The following is a 26,042-nucleotide window of genomic DNA, read 5'->3' on the forward strand; positions in this document are numbered from 1 at the left end:
GTTTTTTTTTTTTTTTTTTTTTTTTTTTGTAAAGATTCATCGAATGTGTAAGTGGTCGCTGTAGTCAGTGAAAAGAATGCAAAGAAAAAAAAATCGCGGGCATTTAGTTGATGTCCCGTCACTATCTGCGTCATAAATACCACCACCTATAAAAGCGATTGTCTCTAAATCGCATCTTACGGACTCCCAATAATTTTAGAAACAACGAGGCCTCGCCATTCGTTAAGCTAAGCTTGTATAATCAGAAATTTGGCGGTTCTATAGGAAAGTAAATTTAGCATTTAATTATCCTTGATACGTGCTCAGAAAATCAGAATTATGTTTATTGCTATTTAATGGACATGTTAATCATCGGTACATGTTCTTCTCTAAATATTTAATGACAAAGCGATAAAGACTCGTTAATACTTTAGCTACATCCCATAAGATTTTGATCTTGTTTTGTTTGTTTGTTCGTTTGTGTTTTTTTTTTTTTTTTTTTTTTTTCAACGATTAACAACTAGAAACATGATTATATTGTCATTTGTCCGTAGGCCTAAAGTAAATGCTGGTGAATAGTAGCGATAAATCAACGAAACTAAGATTATTAAAGGCAACTAAAACTTGTAAATTTTTTAAATGCCCGAAGTTTAAAATCTCGAATTAGCATTAAAAGTACTAATTATGACTAAGAATTATTTTAAGGCTCTTTTACGACAGTCACCACAAATTAAGAAGCACAAATTTATTGTTACGTCAATGACACCTCGCGTAAAATGAGAAAATTTGATCGAGTGATATATGCCTAGATCGAATGCGATTTATGATAAGATAGATTATGGAGTTATGTAAAGCTGGTAAACCGAATTGATAAGCGCATAATGTCCGCTTTTTATGAATAAATTCGACGGGTGGGTTGTACAGCTGCATTCGGCTATAATTATTCGCATTAACTGGTAAACAACCATGAAAATTCGATGGCGTTAAAATGATAATAGACTTATTCCATTCTAAGTGGTACGCGTCTCACTCTCTTTGCCAGGCGGAAGGAAGTCAAAGGGCTAACGAGACGTTGGCGAGAGTCTCGATCGAATGGGACCACCGGCCTCACCGGGCGCACATCTTAGCGCGAATCTTAACGCACGAGGGACAAATTGGGGGTGGAATGGGGGAGAAGGCGTCCTTTTCCATCGAAAGTCCGTTGGGGAGATAAACGACCACACGCACGTCGTAGTGACGCCGCTGCGGCTGCGTCTCCGCAAAACGACGATGCCGTTAGTCAAGTAGTTTGAGCGTAATTGTGGTATAAGCCATCGCGAACAGCTGATGAGACAAAAGAAAGCGAATGGTAGTGTGCGTGTGCGCGTGTGTGCGTGTGAGAGAGAGTGAGAGGGGGGGGGGACACCTCGGGCACGAAATTATCGCTCTTTCCCACACAATGCACGTTTTAGAGGGCTTGGGACTTGTCATTTCCACGTGTAGTCTTTCGCGTTCTCTCAAACTCTCGACTCTTCTTTACGGTACACTTAAGCACTGCCTGCGATACACTTAGGACTTTGCAAATTTTCAATAATGCGCGTGCATGGGGAAAAGCCGTTTTACAATTTGAAGTTGCAAAATACTTAATTGGCATATTCAATTTCTATAATAATAACGATTAAAACGATTATTATCATTTTGTAACATTCAATTTTACCACCACTTAACTCGCATTAGTTTTCAAACAAAGATAAATATCGGAATTATTATTTATTCCATCATTATTTACCTTTATATATATATATATATATATATATATATATATATATAAATCTATTCTTATTACTACTACTGTCATTGTTGTTGTTGTTGTTGTTGTTATTATTATAATTATTATTGTTATTATTATTATTATTATTATTATTATTATTATTATTATTATTATTATTATTATTATTATTATTACCGTTGTGGCTATTGTCGTAGTTGCGGTTGTTGTTATTGTTGATATTGTTGATATAAAAATTACCGTTAAAATTATTATTTTCCTCGGCTCAATTAGCGGATAAAGCGTAAATTAAGAAAATGATGGACAGTAGTTTCGAGTATTCCAATAAATACTTTGCTTTGCTTTACGACACATCCGACATATAAAGTCCTGAAGTTGTGGCGTTTACAATCAGTCCTAAATCATCGTGCGAGGCTATTAAAACTGTTACTTATTGCACACCCTGCGAGATAATGTTCATTGTGTTTCCTCGATAACACTGAGAATTTCACCGGCTTAAACGCATTATCATGTAGGCACCGAAACCAGTCCCCTGATTCGTCTTGCGAGTCGCTAACAAAAACTCTCCGTGCCCGAATGTCCATGGTGTGCGCCTCCCGTCAAGCGTCGTAAATAAATTCCCTTCTACGAATTACCGTGGATCGGCTTATAATTTCTCCAAGTTATGGCAAGAAGCTCGAATAGCGTGTATTATTCGCCCGTCCTCCCCTTTTTGGAGATTCGTCGTGCGTTAAGGATTTTTCGCCTCGTCGCGCAAAGCACAAGAAACGGCTGCTGCTAACACGAGGCGATCTTTCTTCCTTTTCCGTGTGACGTGCATCGTAGAAGTCGAACGGAATCTACGGATTTTTACGTAATTGAAGTTGCCGTGCCGCAAGAGGTATAAAACTTTCGCGCGCCATACTCAGATGTAAGATTGCGAATAGTTTTTCCCGGCGCGGCAGCTGAACTCTTATACTCGATATACTATTTTCGCTACTGGCTTTTTCTTCGCGAAAAATCGTGATTTTCCCGTATTTACCGTTGAATATCATTAGCATCGTTCATCCTCATTGGCGCAACTTTATAAAATCTATGAAAAAGTAGATAATGCCTCAATCGCGGTCATAAAAACTCGTTCCTCTTCATTATACATTTAATCGAGTAATTATTCTAATTTAATTATAATTTTCTGCACTATTCTCAATATAATCGTACGAAATTTTTCAATCGTAAAACACTTAACATTTCTCCAAAATAGCGTACAACATGAATTTTATATATCTTAATTTGCATTATTAAACTCTTAAGTTAATAACGAAATTTGGTATCGCCAGGGTAAATCGTAAAAAGTGGTTATGAAAATAATCAACGCAACTTTTCCTTAAATTCATATTTAATGAACTTTCATCTCCGTTTTTACGTGTTTTCATTTTCACTAAAATATCGAAAATGCAGACAATCTTGAGAATCCATATCGCAGAACTACAAACTTCATAATTGGCGAAAGTGTAATAATATACATCTGCCAAATTGTAAATAACGTCGCAGTTGGTACGTTTTTTTTTCTCAATTTTTTTTTTTTTTTTTGTCAAACAACAAAGAGAATACGCTTATACGCGTGTGTTTGTATACAAAAACCCGAGCGTAGACACGCGCTTTTAAATCTAAATTAGTTCCGTCAATACAGTCGATTGTTAATGAATAAAGCAAAAACATCAACCTGCATTGCTTATTATTCGAAATAGCAGCGCGACGCGCACGGAACGAGTACACATTGCTTTTTTTTTTTGGTATGAGAATATCGATAATGATTTTCTAGTGTGGTTTTTAACCATTTGGCACGTATGCGCGCGCGACTTATCCAATCACTTTCGCATACATACGCGTGATGTTTCGCTGAATCCGAGCGTGCGATGATGAATGCCACACGTGACGGAAGCAGGGTGAAAGAGAAAATTTGTAAATTATATTATCGTTTTACCTAAATCAATTCTACCCATCGAGGCTTTACTCCCATGGCATCTAATACTTTTACTTATGTTTATTGTGTTTTTCCACATTGAAAAATCCCGCTGTTAATAAGGTGGGTCTATCCGAGTATCGACCCATTTACGCTTTCTCTCATATTACTCGAAAGACAAAAATGAAAGTACTTTAACTGTTTTGTGAATAGCGGATAAAGGATGAATGAAGAAGAACGAGGGAAAGTTAAATTAAATGTAATATCGATCGATTATACATTATTTATTAATAACTAATTAATTGTGTATTGCCGTATATAGATTTACTTATTTAATGTTCAGCTTTTAAAGAATTTGTAAGTCGAGCACATTGACGACTATTAACGATAAGCAAAAAATTAAAAAGTAATCTTACTTTATATTTATTCTTTAAATACAATAATTATTGGTGAGTTGGGAAAGTTTTTCTTTTGTAATGTATATTATGATTTTTATGTATAAGCAAGGATCGATTAAACAAAAATTTAGATTACTATGATTTATCGAGGCGATCTAGAGTGGTACATATATATATATATATATATATATATATATAGTACTTATACAACGGAAATGTGATTTCTAAATACACATTTAAATAAAAAATCAATTCATACAAAAGACAAAAATGTCAGTCTTTGGAAAGACGTTTGTATCGACTGGGTAATCACGTTTATTTAATTTATTCAATGATTTAAACTATACTTCCATTGACAATTCTCATTGACTCACTTCACTGGGGCAAATGACAATTATAAGTTCTATCATGCAAGCGTTAACAATCGCCGAACAGGACATCTAATGAGATATTTTAGTTCCGTCTTCTAGGAAAAGCACACATATTATGAATTTAATTAGTGTATAATGCAATTGGTATTATTCCCAATATTAGATGAATATGGCATGAATTAGAATTAAACATTTTATCTCTTAGTTCTATTACAATTGATTCTTTATATAATATACAATTGACGAATTATCGATTAATAAAAATTAAATACCTAATATTAATCATAATAATAATAGTAGTAATAATAAATAATAATACGTTAATGATTAATAATTTCAAATAATTCAATGTAATGAAAAAAAAAAAAAAAAATATATATATATATATATACATATATATTTCTTGTTGGAAAAATCCGTTGAATAATATACTCGCGTGCAAGTTAAAATGAAGAAAATCTTATTTCTAGTTATAAAAATTGTAATTCGTATTCTAGCAGCATGTTTAGAAAATTGAAGGAATTTATGTTAATATCATGCAATAGCCTGCTAAAAGATAAAACAGTTTGTATATCCTTGGACGTATATGTCCAAGAATACATTTCCTTTGATGTATATGATTTAGATTAGGTATAAACTTTAGTTTCGCACATGTGTTTTGAAGCTAATGTACCTCCATTATGTTGTTGCCCGTAAATTTAAATCAAAATCCATTTACACCTAATAGAAAATAATCGCGTCTTATTTCAGAAACTCGAAATTGTTGTTCGGTAATGAAAGCAAAGAAGAAGAAAAAAATTATTTTATCTCCCTATCTAAGCCAATAATTAAACGACAGGGGAAGGGGAAAAAATTATTTACCATCGCGTATTACACCTAATTACATGTCCGATGGGTCAAGAGAAAGCACAACAGTACGTAATACCGAAGAATGCAGTTAAGCATAATATAATTAAAGGCTCTTTGATGCGCATCGATTATCCAAACACGAGTGCGCAGGCTGGAAAAACAATGCGCACAAGAGTGGCGGCGTCGAGCATATCCTTTGGCTCTTTGGCTCTTAAGGATCGCGACAAGAGGAACGGGAGAGGAGCGCGAGGCAAGAAAGTCAATCCCTTTCTTCGCTCACTGTCAGCGCGTTCTGCTGTTCCGTTCGGTTTTTGCACGCGAATCGCGTGCCATTATTCTCTCACGCATATTACGCAATGACCTAACGGGCCTGGCATCGCGTCCCAAAAGGGAAGAGGCGTGGGGCCCGCTTAGCCTCACCTATTGGGACTCTGCTACGTCGGCGATCCCCGGCTATTCAATTAATTAAGCCACGCTAATCGCTCGATTAAAGGCGAATCGCGGAGTACCGGTGGCCTATTGTTTATATCGATCTAACGAGCTCATTATTGGGACAAAAAATCCCTGACCACGTTCGTTTTTCATTTTTCTTTTCTTTTTTATTTTTTTTTTTTTTTTTTTTTTTTTTTTTTTTTTTTTTTTTTTTGTTGCGAAAAATGAGACGCCAATCGCCCGCTTAACTCCTCGCTTTACTTACGCACACGAGCGCGAAGAATCCGAGTCTTTGCATAAACATCTCGCGCTCGTAATGCGAAGAATGTACCGTAGGTGTTTACAAATTACCGCGATACAAAGTCTAAGATAGCGCCGTAGTATTTACAAGGCAGACAGGGAATTGAGTTTTGATAAAAGTAGAGGGAAAATTAGAAATAACTTTTACCTGTGTGGTTTGCTAATTTTTGTCACGTACACTTATACATAATGCTTCGTTAGACATCGCGTAACATTTTTTTGTTGTTGTTTTGTGTTGTACGCGCATGAGATTGCGTAAAAGTTGCTTCTTAACTTGTTTCTTTTTTTTCACGGAAAGAAAATAAATCATTGATAATGGATGAAATGCGTATGTAATTGTAAGGTGGAGAGAGAGAGAGAGAGAGAGAGAGAGGTGGGCAGACATACTCGATATAAATTATATAAAACTGTGAATATAGCGGTTATTTTGCATTTATGCCTCAAGGCGTCTCGAGACTCATATGGTAGCAATTCAGTCATTAATGCAAAGCCACGAAAATCCAATAAGAAATGCATGTTTTTCGAATAAACAGATGTACACCTCGAATTATCTAATTACATTGACAATTTTAAGCTTCGTGTGCAGCGCGAATTCCATTTCAAGAACTTGGATGCTCCTAAGCCGACCTTACGCAAAACATGATCGCACGATTGCAACGAATTTGCAAATTGCTTACGGTTAAAAAGACATTGCGGTCGTCTCAAATGTCGATAAGAACTAAAGCCATGTATACGGGATATTATAAGTCGTTGCTTCAACAAGTATGCTAATTGAATGCGAATTGAAGTAAATTGTCGGATATGTGCTCGAGAGAGAGAGAGAGAGAGAGAGAGAGAGAGAGAGAGAGAGAGTTCCGAGAACCCCATAAAATCCAAATGCCGTGGCCGTATTAATCGTAATCCGTGAACCTACGAGTCGATTGATCTAAGCGGCAGAATGAATGCAGCCGCCCTTGAAAGGCCAAACAAAAGGGATTCAGCGGTTGGGTAATTGGTACCTTGGCGGGTACCTAGGCGCAAAAGGCCGATTGTCGGCACTTTTCGATGCGACTGGAGAGAAAGCCGTCGGCCAAAGTTCGCCGATTATAGTTCAAGCGCTCCGCTAACGAGGTGCATAATTGTTTTCAGGTAACGATAGCAGTGTTGCTAGCGATGGTGGCGCTCGCCTCCTGCGTGAACCCGATGGAGCCGATCGACGATTTGGTGGCCTCGGCCTCGGGCGCCTCAGCGCAAACTTCCGCGCCACCGGTTAAGCTGGACAAGAATTTGCGACGGGCGCTCCTAAAGGCACTGGTCGACCTCGAGGCCGAGTCCGCGGAGCAGCAGCAGCAGCCACTATCACCGTCTCCACCGTTATCGTCGTCGTCATCGTCATCATCGTCCCCGGCGCAGTCGGACAAGGACGAGAAGCAACGCGCTACCGAGTCGACCATTGACGAGACCAAATACGATTTCCTCGAGATATCCAAGCAAAAGAGCGCGAGTTTCTCGTTCGACGGCTTCCCTAGCGAAGAGGATACACCGAGCGAGGATAAACTGCAGAACTCGAGCTTCGTCGAGACCGACAAGTTTACGCACCAGGACTCGCAGCCCAAAATTAATTTCGCGGACCCGGTCCAGGTAGGCTATAGAGTTCGATCTCTCTTACGTTCATCGAGCGTCCTGGTCGGTGCTGACTTTGAAAATCCTGTTTTCATGTACATGACACGTAAAAAGCAGCTTGATCATAAACGATTATTAGTTTGTAAGATTGTGCTACACGTTCTTTTTTTTTTTTTTTTTTTTTTTTTTTTTTTTTTTTTTTTTGATTGTTGATCTTCTTGACTAAATGCTTTGTTTAAAAAATATTTATGTTTCCAATGGTCGAGCTTCGGTTCACTTCGACTCGCTGTTTGAAACGTTAAGTATCGCAAACTTTACGAATCATCGGCATTTTTATCATATCCATTTCAATTTTCTAATACTATATTATAATAGCATTGCCAATTAACTCTAAAAAAAACTTTCATCCATAAGCGCTTATGTACGCAGCTTATAGTTTTCAATTACTCATTGAGGCCAATTGATTAAACGTCAACTAGCCAATTAACGAATGCTAAAAGTTCTTGAGAAAAGCTCTGATCGATTACTGAATAGCACAATTGGCATATTCATAATGTAATGTTTCGTTCCTTAAAATGTACCAGCACGAACAATAAAAGCACGAAGTGAATAAAAACTCTGTATTGCCATTTATTCGCAGTTAGGAATAAATATTTTTTATAATTAAGCTATCTCCAAAAATATACGTGATACTATTAGCAGCACATAATTGCAATTCTCATTGCCTATATTAAACGATTTGTAAAATTATATAACTTTCAATGCAATTATTTCATTAATATTTTATACTATTTCAAATTTTATTTCAAACTAATATTTTTAGAAACAGCTTCCGTTTCTTTCTCCTTAATTTTCTTTTAAATTTCACGATAATTCAAATTCGAAATTTCGAAAGTTCGAAATTTCTGCTAAACTACACGGATATTGTATCATTAGATTCATCTTGTCGTTGGTTAAAATATTTCAATTCGCTTAATGAACATTGATAAGTGGAAAGTTTTTCCCAATTGTCGTAATTAGCGCTTAAGTTTCGAAATTACAATTTAAAACGATAGAGTTTAAATTTTTTATGCATCAAATATTTTAACATACACTTTTCATTCACAATTATTATCAGAATAATAATAAAAAGCACAATTATATCAGACATTAATTAATTACCTCTCATCACTCGGAGGATCATAACTGCTTAATTTACGTGTATGCAATTCCATTGTACCTTGTACCTTAATCACTGTTATTATTTATTCTACGTAAATACCTGCTTCGGGAGTCACAGTCACTTTGATTTTAGTCGATGCTGTGTGTCTTGAATCGTAAAAAAAATATAAAAAATCACATAATTTTCAAGAATCCACATTTCAAGGAGATCGTGCATAATTATATTTTTATTGTACTTCAATAAATCAATAAATCAAGTAAAAAAGATTCGACATGTAAAAAATGAAGATCTTAACTTTCTAAACAATATATATTCATATGAAATTAAGAAAAATATAATTGCCATAAAGCAAGTCATAAAATATTAAAATAACAATATTGTAAAATAATATTGGTATTTATAAACTTTCTTATTTAAAGAAATTTTAAACGTATTCTCAATTATATTTTAAGTCTTCTACGTGTGTCTACTCCTTCAACATACAATTTCCTTTGCTTTATATTTTCTCTTGTTTTGAAAAATATTATTATACAATTTGTTTATAAATTACGAATTGTTGTCATACAGATAATAATAATAATAATAATAATAATAATAATAATAATAATAATGATAATAATAATAATAATAATAATAATAATAATAATAATAATAATAATAATAATAATAATAATAATAATAATAATAATACAGATAGTAATGTTACAAATGATCAACATTTATCCTTTTTACGATTAAAACTGTTCAATTTCGCATCTTAAAACTCATTCCTATTATATAAAATCATAGGTGTAGAAAATTTTTTTATCACTCAAATGACAAATCTTACACATTATATTACTCTGCACGATACATGCGGATACATCAAATGTTGCTGCTTTGTAAATAATTTTTTCATCTCCGAAGCAGATTATACATATGAATCTCCATAGTCACACTCCATTCGATTTATATATAAAAAGAAAAAAAAAACAAAAAGCTAAAGAGTTTTAAAGTTCATATTTATATAAATTCATTATCGCTGACTGACTGCCGAGAAAAGTTTTTTTTTTCTCTCGTAAATAATACTTCATCTTGAAATATGTAAGTTTTATAAAATAAATTATTGTACTTAAGTTCTCGCGCGCTCAACGAATAGAATATATTTACAATATAAGCCAACTTTAGATTTACGCAGAAACAATTTATTGCCATCCTAATCGTTCTACTTGCCAGCATCAATGCTCCAATCCAATTATTAACGCTTGATTTAAGCATCTGAATTTATAAAAGCGGATAAAATCCTTAAAGTATATTGATTATTATTATTATTATTATTATTATTATTATTATTATTATTATTATTATATATTATTATTATTATTATTATTATTATTATTATTATTATTATTATTATTAGCAGTAGTGGAATGATTTTCTAATTATTTATATTTATAAATCATTAAAGCATATAATAATATTATCGTAGTATTCATTTGTATGTTTCACATTATAAGTGTAAATATGCATTCAGAATTCAATTTATCTAAAAGTCCCTACATCCAATGATCTTTATCAAGAAGCGTTTTCAACAAATGATAAATCAAGCGACGAAGATTTCTAGAAATTGTATATGACGATGAATAATAAATTTTCACCGCCAAGCTAATGATTATACATAAATAACGAGACTTATTTTAATTTTTAACAATTTTTACAAAATCACGATTTTATCCAGCAATTAAAAGTTGTAAGATAATACTTATTGAGCATAGCTCATCGCGTGCCTAATATATTAATTACGATAAGTTATCGGGAAAAGCTTTTTCAGCCAAGATTATATTGTTCTCATTATATAAATAGAAATTTCAAACGTAAGCTCCATCTTCTGTTTCTCAAATATTCGATGCCATATGTGATAGAAAAGATTCACGATACCCACGGTTGATTTATCTATTATGCGGATAAAATCGCGCTGCATCTTTTCATTTTCTACATGCAGATATTTTGTGTGTGTGTGTGTGTGTGTGTGTGTGTGTGTGTATGTGTTATATACAAATTCTTGAACAGACAATAAATCATAGTTTTTCTTGACAGGGGTAGACTGATATATAGCAACTTAAATACTATAATAACATGCATTTATCAGTTTAATATTCACGTTACATTATATATTTTCTATTTTATATTACCTCTTTTATTTTTGCTAATCTTTCAATAGTTTTGCCATGATTTCGTCTATGTATTATTTCATATAATGCCTGAATTGTACGAATAACAATGAATTTTCTTAAAATTCACTCTGCCAACATTCGCACGGCTATAATTTAATTTTATTAAAACGAAAATTGCAATCAAATTCTTTGTTCCTTAGAAAAGGGTAATTACAAAACCCTCTCCGAGTAAAATATTTCAATTGATACTTCGAAGGACTTTAAACAGGTTATACGAAACAATGTACAATAGCACATCATAACTATATAAGGTACATAATGATCTCTGATTAAAAGGAAATTTATTTAAAACGTTGTGGCGCGACCGGCGCGCAACGTCAGAGATAAGGCAAAAAGATCGATTACATAGCTCCTTTCAAAAACTTTTCAAAAGGTCATCGACGCGTTTGTTTGTTTGTTCGTCTTTTGTCTAGATTACTTTACTAACACAACCATTATTAATGTTATGTAATTTTTTTTTTTTTTTTTTTTTTTTTTTTTTTTTTTACATACCGATATAATGGGGATTATAACATATTTGTTTGTGAAATCTGATTTTGTCGGAGTATCTTTCAATAAGAATCAAAAGGCGCTTATAAAAAATTTTTCGAGATATTCCATGTACAGGGAAATTTTTATAAAATTTCATTTTTCGTATCTATCTGGTTAAACGTCTGTATATGCTTTTGGAACTTTAAGTCGTGTCTCGAGTTTCGTTGGAATTTATGGAAAAATGTTTAATCTGATACATGAAATTGGATGTTCGGATGTTCGGGAATTAAAAAGGCACTTCATCTCCCATATGGACAGCGCTCCCACGAGCCTTTCCTCTTTACTTTGCAATGACCTTTAATTGCATGTGCTCGATAAACGAACGCGATCAAGCAAATAAAGTTGTCTAATGACACATTGATGGTGCGCGTGTCCAGGTGCTAATGGCACTAAATGTAGAAAAACTTTACAGGTACACCAGGTGATATCCTCGGAGAAGGCTTTGGCAATCTACGATGTTAAGCCACCGGAGCAGCTCGAGACGGTGGAGTCGCGCAACATCGCGTCCTCCTCGTCGTCCTCTTCGTCATCCTCCTCGGCATCCTCCTCGGCATCCTCCTCGGCATCCTCCTCGGCATCCGGCTCGACATCCTCCTCCGAACTCAATCAGATCCAGAAGAGCGTGACGATAGCCCCGATAACGGAGACGATCGCGGTGAGCGCGAGCGGCAATGTCGTCTCGGCCGCGGGCAATTCACTCGTCATTCCACGCCCGACCGCCTCCACGAATGTCATAGAGGCCGGGAACACGACTGGCAAGAGCGAGGCCAATGCCAGCTCGAAGATCGTCCAATTCACAGGCAAGCGGATCGCGGACGGCGCCGAGGACGTGAAGATCTTTCAGGCACCGCTCGTAGCCGCGTTCACGGTACAGCAGGACGAGCGAGGCGTTCCCAAAAGCGTCGTGCCCCTCTACAAGAGCAACTCCGAGGGTGGCTCGGTGACCCAGTCCCAGCCGCTCAGCCTCCAGGAGCAGCTCGAGTTTAAGCAACGTCTCCTGGAGAAGCAGTTACATCAGCTTCAACTACAGCAGGCCCAGCAGACGCAGCTGCTCATACGTCAGCGACAGGCGTACGAGGAGCAGCTTCGTCAGAAGCAGCAGCACGAGTTCTTCCTTCAGGAGCAGCGACGGATCAAGCAGTTGCAGGAGCAGGAGCACCTTCTTCAGCAGCAGCGACTCCAGCAACAATTCTCCGTGAATTCGTTGCAGCGGCTGCCCTCTCAGTCGAATTTTCAACAACAACAGCAGCAGCAGCAGCAGCAGCAGCAGCAGCAGCAGCAGCAACAGCAACAACAGTCCCAGCAGCAACTGAGTCTCGTCCAGCAATTGCCTCAGCAACAGCAGCAGCAGCCCTTCAAATCATCTAGCGTCCACCTGCAGCCGAGCATCGGCCTCGAGCTGCCCAACACTCTGCCAGCGCCCTCCTTCCACGGCCAACAACAGCAGCACCAGCTTCTTCGACCCTCGATCCAGCAGCACCAGCAGCGTCAGCATCACTTCCAGCAGCAGTTTCCCCTCGAGTTCCAGCAGCTACCCGCGGTCACGTCCCTAGCTAGGTTCAACCGTCAGGAAGGTTTCGGCTCGATCGGTAACTTCGGCTTTAACGGCTTCCAAGCTTCCGACGACGTCCTTAGAAATGGCGGCCAGTTCTTTGCCCAGCGTCCACCGCAGCCACAAAGTAACTTCATCTTCGGCGGTCTGAGACAGCAGCAGAGGCCATTCTCCCAGACACCCGCCAGACAGATCCAGGAGCTACTCTATCAGTCGGGCATCGCCGGCGATCTTCAGGGTGCCGGCACACGCAACCAGGAGGACGTCAATATCGTCTCGAAGGTGCTGGCCCTCAACGTTGGCGCTCTGCCCAATGGCGGGCAGAGACTGAAGGACTTCCACCAGCAACCGTTCGGCCCCCTCAAGAAGTAGTGACGCAAGACTGAGAGATTATATTCGGTCGCGTTGCCTGCGAGTGCACTTTACTCGTGTCTTTCTCTTTTGTTTCTTACTTTTTTGTTTTATTTTTTTTTCCCCCCTTTTTTTTCTATCTTCGTGGAGTTTCGATGGGAACGCGACAATGCACCTCATCGTCTTGAACGAATGACGAATGCATTTGAGCGAGCAACCTTTTGCTTATAAAGTTGGAACGCGCGACGAATGTATAATAGTGGCTCGATTGCAAGTTTCCATGAGATTTAATTCTTTTCTCACTCACCCACTCACTCACTCACTCACTCACACACACCCCCCTCTCTCTCTCTCTCTCTCTCTCTCTCTCTCTCTCTCTCATATAAATACTTTATAGAACTGGCAAATAAATTGACATATTTTAATTAGCGCGTACATGTTTAAATTGTAATGCTCGTTGAAGTCGTGCAAACTTATTTTATGAATTACTTGTGTCCAAAAACTGGCTTTCGTTACTTTTCTTTCGAAATGGAATTTCAACTTGAAAAACAGCTTAGGTTTAAGGAATTAACGCATTATAATATGTAAATTATTATTCATTCTCTCTCTCTCTCTCTCTCTCTCTCTCTCTCTCTCTCTAATTTAATCCACGATGTTCTATTTTTCAAATGAAAAGTAAAATACAATGTTTGCATGAGTAAATTTTATAAAAATGAGGCAAACGGTTTTTACCATTAACAAGCCCGTTTACCATTTCATTGTAATATTATTTAATAATTAAAGATAATTGACCCTCGGTTCTATTGACTTAGACGTAAGACTTTTTTTGTTTTTGTTTTGTGTTTTTGTAACGGAGTTGCAATGTATAACAGGGAAACATCGAAAGCTATCCATAATGTACATAAGTTAGATGGAGTCCTGTTTTTTCGTTCTTCTACTCGTTTCTTCACACTGCACACACTTATTATTACACGAGAGAAATTTCATACATTAAAGTATGCTCTCTCGGTAATTCATTGAAAAATCATAATTTATTTGCAATCCTATGACAATTAAAACATAAATTCTCTCGTGTAAAACGATTTGCTGCTTTATCCCGGCATTTCTTGGAAAAATTTTATCCTTACCTTCTCTTTATTCTCGTTTATATGCAATCTTGCAACTGTTCGTTAAAATAGCTCGATGAAAGCTGCTTAGTATGCACTATTTAAGCGCTAGAGAATTAATTTTCACGAGATTTTTATGGTTGATTCATAAACGTCGCATTTTTCTGCTCATATTACCAGTGAAGTATGTAATGTTTATTTAATAAAAGAAACTGTTAATCTTTACTTACGTTAATAAAAAGTAATCTACACAATTATTTCAAAATTCTGAAATTCTATACGTAACATTATTATATTTATACATATCGATTGTACCTGTAAAAACATAAGCTCAACTATACATTTTGTTTAAATAAATAAATTTAACACCAGATCATTGGCCAGTGTTAGAATTTATGACCCAACTAAAGTTAATTATTCAATTGCTATTACTGGAATTTTTTTCATACAAATGTCTGCTGTTTGCTGTTGCCTATTCAATGCCAAATTTTTATTGGCTGTCGTTTAAAATACGGCGGTCGTAGATCTTCAAGTGACAGTAATTGGATACTTCACCATACACTTTTCCCAATTCTTTCCCAATAGAAGCGATGCCATGCATAAGTACTTCGTAAGTGCATAATTCGTAATAGTGCATAATTAATTTAAAAAAAAAAGAAAAGAAAAAAAAAGCATCCGCTACCATAAACACACAAACGCGCGCGCACTCAAAGAAAAAAAAAAAAAAAAAAAAAAAAAAACTATTACTACCACTACTATTACGACCGATCATTACGGTGAATATAAACTTTTTCCCAGCAATCGTAATATTCGGCATAATCGAGTGTGGATGAAAATGGCCCAGCTTGACAATGCCAAGGCTCAATTAACAACAAAGACCAAGTTCAGACGTAAAACAACGCCACTTGGCCGTGCATTCTTTCGAAAACGAACGACATTGTGAACGGCATTGTGAAATCGGCCATTAATCATTCTATATTCTCCACCTGAGTGGGTCGCGCGAATGGAAAGTGCCCTTTTGTCCGCAACAATGGCAATCGCAACGTCGGTGCATTATCGAAGAATGGCCCCGAACGAAAGGGTCGAGGGTCCCCGAAGGAAAACCCGGGGCTCGAAAAAATACAGGCGCGCGATCTATATCGCAAGCATCGCCATTCGTACTTTCGCCACGTTACTACGACGCATCGATCGGGATCGAACGCAAGGCAAACACATCGCGCGTCCTCGATTTTGCCGAATTTCTCCGACACACCTTCTCCGCGCATACCGGCTTTCCATCCTTTCCATCCCCTTCGCCGCCGCCGCTGCCGCTGCCACCGCCGTCGCTCTCATTTAATTATAATTTAACGTGCGTAAAATTCAGGTCGATCTCGCGACGAAATGGAGAAGCGCACTGTCGCTTTCCAATCAGCTTGCCACGGCGATGTAGCCGATTTTTAAACGACTACTAGACTATAACGGTCGTTCGTCCTTCGATCATCCAGCATTTTATCAGCCAACTCCCCGCTTACGTCCTTAACGACGAAAATTGAATCCTCGGTAAGCCCGGGACGCGGTTGTCGGCCTTCATTAACCGCTCACCGATGATGAAAATATCCTCGGCCCTTCATGGCCGACGTCCGTCAATTCGCACGATAAGTGCGCGCGGGCCTCGAGAGCTCATTTTAAAACGTCCGATAACATTAATTCTGTAAAGTGTCGTTAATTAGTTGGCAGCTTTAATTGCCGCGCAAAAATCGAAAATCTCACAAAGAAGAAAATGTCGATTGGCAGGAACTTGACTTCATCCTTGAAGACCGCTGTCGCGAAATATTGTTTGCTTAAATAGACAATGCTCCCTAGGATGGAGGAAAGCAACATTGCCATTAAGATCGCCGATAAGAAGAAGGCTTACGGAACTTCTTCATTGTTTCTTCCCCATCGAACATAAAGAGCGGCTCACGGCTCTTCGATATTTCCAAGCACAATTTAACGAAGAGCTAATGGCGCGAGGCCCCTCGCTTATAATAATAAAATATAGCAAACGATAAATTACGAGGCTGAAGAGGGGAGGGCAATTCTCGATTCGGGATATATAACTTACATATGGTAATTGAGCGGGAGAAAAGGAACACCCAGCACGCGAGGTTTTCCACCTTGGCTGGGCGCTCCTTCTCCTTATCTTTCTCACGCCTATTGATCGATGACATCGAGCAATAGAGAAGCTACCGTGTTAGATTTCCCGCTGCAAGAGCGATCCGAAACATCACCTCCTCCTCCTCCTCCTCCTCCTCCTCCCCCTCCCCCACCCACTGCTCTATCACCGCTCTACCACAACACTCCTCGTCTATTCGCTCACTTTCCATTTCCATTCAGCCTGACGACGTGTAGTTTCCTCGCCAAGCAAAGCCATAGGTGCCCGAGGCATTTGTCTCGCCTCCCCCACGCTCGCGCCGCGATGCCGCAAAAATTATGAAATATCCGCGATTGTTGTGCCGCGAATATATTGTCTTTGGGCGAGCGCGAACGACTTCCCTTGATTAGCGAGATAATGGGAGAAAAATGCGAGTGCCGTAAGACGAGGCAAGTGCTTCCGGTCGGGCGCAATAGCGCCCAAGTTATTCCGCAAATCTTTAATCAATTCTAACTTTATAGCTATTCAAATTCTCGTACCTATTTCTATTAATACATCAGCAAACAAATGAAAATGAGGAAACAATTTGAATTTTCGTTATTTTAACGATGATCCGGGTGACGAGCAGTTAGTTGTTGTTATGACGGTCCCGAGTATCCGTAATACATTTTTTTACACGAGATAATAGATTTTTTTTTTTTTTTTTTTTTTTTTTTTTTTTTTACTATTATTATTATATTATATTAAGAGACAGGAGTAAACGGCGGTATTTATTGTGTGAAAGAAATGGAAGATTGACTTTCTTCGGCCGAAAAAGACAATGACCAATGTCAGTAATGAAAAGAGCGCTGTAACATATGAAATGAAATTAATATAATAAACTATGAAACAATGGTTGCTTTTGAAATTGCTTAGACGAGATTTGAAAGAAGATTGTTTCATTGCAGATGCGATAGCACGCAGTTTTTCCCTTATACTTCATAACAAAGACTTTTATTATCTGGTAGCGGAAAAAAAAAGAAGAAAAAAAAGAAGAAAAGAAAAAGAAAAAGAAAAAAAAAACGAACCAACGAACGAACGAACGAACGTTTCCAATATTTTGAATAACTTTATTTTTCAAAATATGAACTGTATTTTAAAAAGTACCTACAAAATGTATACATAATAATAATAAACTTAGCTAATTTTACTAACGAGGAGAATGTGAATTTCATAAACATAATGAATTTATCGATATTTCTATATTAAATTATAAAGGTGAACATTTAACAATCATACCAAGAAGAAAAAAATACAATATTTATAATAATATATAGAATAATCTACTATTAACTTCCGAAGATCACTTAATTTTTATAAATCGATATAGTAGAGTAATTTTTTTATATATATTCTTTATGATAAAAATAAATATGATAATTTAAAAATATATATGGTTTTAAAAATTATGCTGCGTTAAAATGATTTACGGTATTGATCTACATTGCAACACTTGCAGTAACAATACTATCTCATTTAGCCGCTTCAATTACAAAAAATAATTCGATTAATATTAAAACGGAGATATCTTTATTGTACACACATCTAATTAATGACTTAAGCCTAATCGATCTTTTGACCTTAATAGCCCATATCAAAACATTAATATTAAAACTGTACATCTTTTCATCATTTTTATAGATAAGATAGTGATATCTAAGTTTTAAATTAATGAAACTATTTTCAATTTTCAGAGAGATTTATTTAAATGTAGCGAATATAGTCGATGACGCATTTAACGTAAAATTTTTCTCTTTTGTTTTTTGCTTCGCCAGTCGAAACTAATAACAAATTAATTATATTATAACTGTTATTCGATGACATGTTATATGATTAATACGAAGCGCGTTATAATTTTTCATTGGTTAGAAGCCTTAAGCAATTGAGGCGTCGTACGTAACTTCATATCTCGTATAAATGTTATATTATCTTTAAAATTATTTTCCAAACTTTTACTAAGCAAACAAATGTCTCTTATTATACTTATTGCTTAATTTTCAATTAAATAATAAATTATTGAATGACCTGGTAATTTTTTTGTTTTTGTTTTTTTTTTTAATCAAATTGGTCATAATATTTGTCGTTAGGATGAAATCAATTAATTTTGAATTTGTGATCTTCAAAGTTAAAATTCTCATATTAGCAGCATACGAGCATCTTCTATATATTGTATTTAAATAAATATATATTTAAAAAAACAGCCGTTTGACCTTTCAAATTCGAATAAAACTGACTTAAATAATCACGTTTAACTACAACTCACCTGTTGACAATCAATTTTAATAATTATTCGCGTTTTGCCAATGATCATAAATTTATTCTAGAATTGCAATAATTTACAAGAACTTAAATTTGCATACACACATCATCTTACAAGATACGTGGGAGGAAATACCGATTGACCGTATGCCTTTCCATTATAATTTTTATCAGAGTTAACAAATGTTTTTACGAGTTTGGCTACACTTGATTCGTCATTCTCATGGTACAAGTAACATGCTTCCAATTATTAACGGAGACGAAATTTTGTTTGACTTGTATTAAGAAACACGTAGACAATTCGTTTTTCGTAAGATTGACACTATTCAGAAATATGTGAAAGAAAGAAATTCCTTTCTTACTAGTTAAATTTATAAAGAATGTTTAACTAAAATGACATAATGAAATTAATGCTGAATTTTGTTATCTGAAATTATATAAGCCCCGAGTGCATAGTTAGTTAGAATTTTATTAAACCGTAAATTATATTGTATCGAATTTAGCTTTCAATTAAATAACTTTGTTCGATTATCAATTCTTACACTAGAAATGTTTTATTGGAATGAGGGCTTACATCAAAGCACAGATGAATGATTAAATTATATAAAACTGAAGAAGTCGATTAACGTCCTTTTTGTTCTACAATCCTATTTACAAAATTAGATTCAATAGCAAAAGCTTACATTATTGTATAACTTCTTAAATACAATAACGATTGCGCATATATATATATATATATATTTTTTTTTTTTTTTTTTTTTTTTTTTTTTTTTTTTTTTTTTTTTTTTTAATTATGTCAGTTTTAGGTGAAATTATTATGATTGTAATGCAGATTATTTAATAGACAATTTTTGATCACTCTGTGCAATTATCTCAACATTTCTAGGATTCAATTATTTTACAATATCTCTCGGAAAAGTTTGATTAAACTGGCTTTCAAAATCGTACAAATTTATATTCTCTTCTTCAATTAACTTCATTTAATGAAAAATAATAAAATGATAATAATAATAATAATAATAATAATAATAATAATAATAATAATAATAATGATAATAATGATAATAATAATTATAATAAAATTAAGGTCGGGATTCATTGATTATTAGGTACAGCGGTGTCAATACCGAAATATTTTGCAAACATGAAAATAAAAGTATATTATTTTGTTTTAATAATTGAACTGACTTTTAAACACTTTGTGTTGTGAGTTATGTATAAGTGTATGTAGATATGTATATATATATATATATACGTATGAATATATATATATATATATATATAAATATACACACACACATATATATACATATATATTTTTTTTTCTTTTTTTTCTTTTTTTTTTTTTTAAGAATCGAAATACGAATTCTTTACATATTAGAAAAATTAGCCTAATATCGTTTACTTTTTTCATAGATATAGATGTTAACCTTTTGGCAAACGTAACATTTAGTCACAGAAATACTAAAATAGTATGTAAATAACATTTGCCATTCGTTTTACAGTTTTCTTTGATGTTAGTTTGTTTTAATATTTCTTATCGTAAAGCAATAATTGCCCCGAACAAATAATAATTTTGTTTGTTACTCGACAAATTGCTGATAGATCTCATTACATCTACTCTGTAATCTAAAATTAACCATTTTTTAAAAACCTTCTTGAAATTGTTTTGAATCTAATCTAGCTTGAATGACTTCCAGTTGCCGTTTTGCTTCACATTGTGGAAAATTTTGCAGATCATAATATTGAGGAGCAATTCTCAATAACCAATCGGCTAGAATTTAACATTAAAATTCAATTAAATTGTTGGAAGCTTTGTTAAGATAGATACCCATACATTCTATATACACATATATTCTTGTAAATCAAATACATACGTTTAATATCTGTCACTGTCCTAATGTAGTTTTTTGTAGTTAACACAAATTCATTATAAATTACCCAATCAGGTTTGTGATCAAGGCAAGTGCTAGGATGTAGTTGAACAATTTGATTATCTTTAATTGTTAAGTATTGACCGGTTCTTTCAAGATGAGCAACCTTAAACAAAATTAGTTTTATCAAATTTTAAACGACAAGTTCATAGTTAATGCAAATCAAACCAATTATATGTTTCATTAAGTGAAATTACCTGCATAAAGAAACCATTTACAAGTGCTTTCCTAATGTTTATATAATAATCTTTAGAAGTAAAATCTGTTGACGTCCGTTTCAACTGAAATCGATCCATAATTCTACTTAATTGTTGTCTTACATTATCACCATTTTTCAATGACCTATAATTCACGAAATTATCGTAACACCATTGTGGATCTTCTTGGTCTGTCGAAAAAAAAAAAAAAAAATAATAAAATTACATTTAGGAAATAAATATGCAAAATTTGAGGAGCTCTTATTTAATTCTCGATGTACTTACTTTGCTTAAAAGCGTGATATACATTTAACAGCGTAAGATGATCTCCATCGATATGTGCAAAACGCATTTTTGCTTCGTCCGCAGCTTTCTTTGCTTCATTAGGTCTTACAAAACACTGTGGGACTAATAATACATCGATCATTAATAACAAAAATCGCTCTAAGACAGATACCAACTCTTTAATGAGATTAAAAGGGGTGAAAGAACAAAAAAGAAGAGAAAAAAAGTAAATCCACGGTTGATGTTCAACGAGATCAATAATATAAGTTTCACACAATAAATATCTAGTAATCCATCGTACCTGACAACATTGCTGTAATGCTGAGAATTTCGTTGCTGCAGTTATGATTGCAGGAGGCAATCAACATTTTGGCAAGTTGAGGATCTAATGGAAATTCAGCCATTACGGCACCCAAATCTGTCAAATTTCCATCGTCATCTAAAGCGGCAAGATAATTTAAAAGTTCCAACGCTCGCATAAGGGTTTCTGGAGCAGGTGGATCCATGAAGTCAAAATGCACCTAAACGATTATTAAATTAATAATTAATTTTGTTGCGAACGATGAAGGAAAAAATGTAAGTATAATTACTCTTAATTAAAAGAGATCTAAGTTTCGCTCAAAATTAATTTCTGATACTCGACAACTTAGAATTATAAGTAAAATCAGTCTGTAGCAAACGTTTGCAATAACGTTAATTGATAATGTACATTTAAAATTAAAAAGAATATAAAAAGAAAAACAAACAACCGTATTCGACTATTGTCTTTTTTTTTCAAGCGTAACCAGTTGCTGGCTAGGATGTATACGGTACGTTACTCAATAAATAATAAAACCTTGGCTTTCGTGACAACTACGACTTGTATTTGGCACAAAACAAAATTTACCTCCCCTTAGCTGTAATTATTGTTAATAATGAAAGCTATAGAAGCGATATTAGCAACGACAGTATTAATGGTTGTGATAGCGAGGATAATAATACAATGTTTGAATTGTCGCTGGTAGCAAAACAAAGATTCATCGGGGTCAATCAGGGTGGCAAATGGTGCTTGCCTGCCTCCTTCACCAAGCCTTACCAGGTCGTCGATTCCCAGCTTCTTGAGTTGCAGTACGACGCTGCCCAGATTCGATCTTAAGATCTCGGGATAAGTGTTCTCTTGCATTTCATTCTTATAGGCCTTCTCGGTGTAGAGTCGGAAGCACTTTCCAGGTCTTGTTCTGCCGGCTCTGCCAGCCCGCTGTTGCGCTGAGGCCTTGCTGATGGGCGACACGAGGAGTGACTCGACGCGTATCCTCGGATTGTAGACCTTCTGCTTGGCGAAGCCGGGATCGATTACGAAGACAACGCCATCGATCGTCAGGGACGTCTCGGCGATATTCGTGGACACGACGACCTTGCGGCCGATACCGCCGTTAGGCTTGGTGGGGGGCGCGAGCTCGAAAATGCGCTGCTGGAGGTTCGGCGGCAGGGTCGAGTAGAGGGGTATGCACTTGAGCTCGCCTACGTCGGGCCCGAGGCTGTCCATCTCGCGCTTTATCCGCTTGCAGGCCTCCTCGATCTCCTCCTGGCCGGTGAGGAAGAGGAGCAGGTCGCCGGGCACCTCCTCGCACATGTGAATCTGGATAACGGTACGTATGGCTGCCTCCAAGTAGTCCCTCTCGGGCTCGGGCGTGTAAAATATCTCTACGGGGTGGGTGCGACCAGGTACGTTCATGAGGGGCGCGTTGTCGAAGTACTGCTGAAATTTGCCGGCGTCCAGGGTGGCGCTCATAATGACGAGTTTGAGATCGGAGCGCTGCTTTATAACCTCCTTCAGGACACCCATGAGCAGGTCCGTGGCGAGGGTGCGCTCATGGGCCTCGTCCAACAGTATAACTTGGTACGCCTCCAGCATAGGATCTGACATACCCTCGCGAAGTAGCATACCGTCAGTCATGTATTTGAGAATCGTTTTTGCAGAGCTGCAGTCCTCGAACCGAATGCTGTAACCAACTTCCTGACCTGCGACGAATAAGTTTGTTATTAGTTTTGAGGAGGGACGTACTTGCAATTGCACGGTGAGAGGGCATTGGGCAGGTTGAGAGCGCTTTAATGGCAATTCTTTTCGAGCATAGGACCTGGGAAGGACTATCCACGATGGATGGTTATTCGTGCTTTGGTTGTTTGGCTTCGAACATGGATGCCCGCACGCACGTGTCTTTTACTAACCTAACGCAACGTCCATTTCTTCCGACACCCTCTGAGCAACGGACATGGCTGCCACTCTCCTCGGCTGTGTGCAAGCTACTGCCTTTGTACCGATACTTCTCGAATACTCGACGCACCATTGTGGTATCTGCGTTGTTTTTCCAGAGCCTGTTTCGCCCACGAGGACGATGCACTGATGTTGAGCCAAGAGACGCATAAAGTCGGCTCTGTACTCAAACACAGGCAGCGTAATTCTCTTCTTGTAAAACTCATGGTAACGAGCTGTGTACGGTAATCCAGTGTATGGATTTAACTGCACTTGATTCTTCTGTGTCATAGTGGGTCCAGCTGTGGTCGCTACATTATTCACCGTTGTACTGGAAAATAAAACAGAATGGAAAGTGCAATGGTTAGCATTTATTTATAAAGTACAATTTTGAGCTAACGATGCTACATCGATCCAGACATTAAAAGACACTAAAAGCTCGTTGAAAAATGTCAACGCTATAATTTTCTAGCCATTGAAGAAAAGAAGCATTCATCGGGAGGGTAAGTTGAAAATAAAGACACTGCAATATGCTTGAACTGCATTTATAAAAAAAGCATAGGGAACGGTGACCAAAGTTTCAATGTCCCTTATCGCCGCATCCCCCATACAAGAATAATAAATAAAGTGCTTGGAGAACAGGGTTTGGAGCATCGAGTAGACAGACCAACGAATGGATTGGAAAGGACAGCAATGTAAAAATTAAACGAATACCGCATAATAATCGTACCTTCCACGGGCTAATGATCCCGGTAAGACTGCGAAAGACATAATAATATCAGGGCCGCGCGAGTAATGAAATTGAGTTGCGGAGCAGAAAGAAGCCCGGTTGGTGATGAGTACTAATGAAAATAGCCGAGCAATCGTAATAAAATCCGGACGATAAATCAAGCAAATGGCAGCAGAGTCTTGGTTAATGGATGAAAATAAAACCGCGCCGAGAGGTGCAGGAGAGACGCGACAATTGACGAAAGGCCAAAGGCTCTTGGGTATGCGGATGTGCGGTAATAACCACGTCGCTCAGATTCTCCCGAACACGAGCCATGCGCGCACATTTGGACTGCCGAGGTTAAACAATGATTCGAACTCGAGTGCATTGTATCCAGCGCTGCGAGCACGAGAGCACAAAGAAGAGGAAGGGAGAGAGAGAGACTAGGACGAAGGGTAGTAACTGTAAAAGGAGGGACAAGGGAGAGAGTGAGAGAGAGAGAGAGAGAAAGAGAGAGAGAGAGAGAGAGAGAGAGAAATTGCGTGAGTCTCGTGAAGACCGATTTGATATTGAGAGGTAGGAGAGCTCGTCGGGGACCACGAGGATACCTCTATCGATACAAGTGACCGCTCGGTACTAAAGTAGCGCTGCTTTTTCCCGGAATTTTATGTCCCTGGGGTACTAATTAGCCGGAGAGCGGTACTCACGTTTTCCGTTTGACGTACGGATCGACGACCTCGATCCTCCGCTTGGACATCGCAAACCGAGTGGTGACTCGATATTAGCACAGGTCGTCGTCGTGATCGTCGTCGTCGTCGTCGTCGTCGTCGTCGTCGCCGTCGTCGTCGCGACCGCCACCGCCAGCACCACCGCCTGCACCACAACCACCACCACAACCACCACCGCCGCCGCCGTCGCCGCCGCCGCCGCCGCCGCCGCCGCCGTCGTTATCGTTATCGTCGTCGTCGTCGTCGTCGTCGTCGTCGTCGTCTTCGTAATTGTGGTTGCGATTCAGTTGTTGCGCTTATCGTCGTCGTCTTCGTCGTCGTGGCCGTTGTCGTCGTCGTGGTCGTCGTCGTGGTCGTCGTCGTCGTTGTCGACAGCGACGACGCACACGTTCTCGGCCGTGCCTCGGGGCTACGACGGGAACCGAGCGCGCGACAACAATCTAGCGACTACGGAAGTGGGGAACAGGCGGAGGAAATGGTAGGGAGCGGAAGGGGTGGCGCGAGGGAGTCGATCGGGCCCTCGCGCGCGGACTTTACGAGGCTCGCGGTCGCTTTGACCAGGCGCCGCTATCACGACTGGGGCGTCTCGCGAGTCCTGAGAGTATACTGCCGATGAGACCGCCACGCCGCGCAGAGCACACGAGGCGTCACAAAATGGCAAGCGATCGCGGACGGGATACGTCGGCCATGCTTGTTCAGCCTTTGCCCGGATAGTGACGTCAGTCCGGCAACCACAGCGGCCCCAACAATCACCAGGACGTCGCTAGTGCCTTTTCCAGCGGCGCTAATTCACACAATGACGACGATTTCGTTCGTCGTACGTCGACCGCCCTGTTCCTCCCACCCCCTTGCCATCCTTCATTCATAACCCCCACTCGTGGCTGATCAATTCTTGTGAAATAGCGGAGGTTTAGTGCCGCTAGAAGCGTTCGAGCTCCGCCAGTAAGTCAGTTTGGTGTTTAAGGGCTTCTGCACATTCTATTACGCAG

The 26,042-nt window shown here is 37.6% G+C and overlaps 2 protein-coding genes across 2 annotated transcripts in view; one reads left to right on the forward strand and one right to left on the reverse strand.

Annotated features, from left to right (window-relative positions):
- The window catches only part of LOC105360750 (putative uncharacterized protein DDB_G0271606), a 49,300-nt gene extending 35,734 nt beyond the window's left edge, over positions 1-13,566 (forward strand). The window contains exons 2-3 of the mRNA XM_011497748.1: positions 7,168-7,659; positions 11,960-13,566. Of these exons, the coding sequence (XP_011496050.1) occupies positions 7,168-7,659; positions 11,960-13,471 (2,004 nt within the window). The 3' untranslated portion in view covers positions 13,472-13,566. The remainder of the gene's footprint in view (positions 1-7,167; positions 7,660-11,959) is intronic.
- Positions 13,567-20,335: 6,769 nt separating this feature from the next.
- On the reverse strand, positions 20,336-25,140 carry Dhx15 (DEAH-box helicase 15). The gene is made up of 8 exons (XM_011497362.1): positions 25,033-25,140; positions 23,592-23,947; positions 22,459-23,384; positions 21,685-21,904; positions 21,384-21,506; positions 21,099-21,289; positions 20,845-21,007; positions 20,336-20,741 (listed from the first exon to the last, which is right to left on the reverse strand). Exons 1-8 carry the CDS (start codon positions 25,080-25,082, stop codon positions 20,614-20,616), a joined length of 2,157 nt encoding a protein of 718 aa, XP_011495664.1. The 5' UTR covers positions 25,083-25,140; the 3' UTR covers positions 20,336-20,613.
- Between the last annotated feature and the right edge of the window lie 902 nt (positions 25,141-26,042).

This window comes from Ceratosolen solmsi, unplaced genomic scaffold, assembly GCF_000503995.2.
Source record: "Ceratosolen solmsi marchali unplaced genomic scaffold, CerSol_1.0 scaffold47, whole genome shotgun sequence".
Classification (NCBI taxonomy): domain Eukaryota; kingdom Metazoa; phylum Arthropoda; class Insecta; order Hymenoptera; family Agaonidae; genus Ceratosolen; species Ceratosolen solmsi.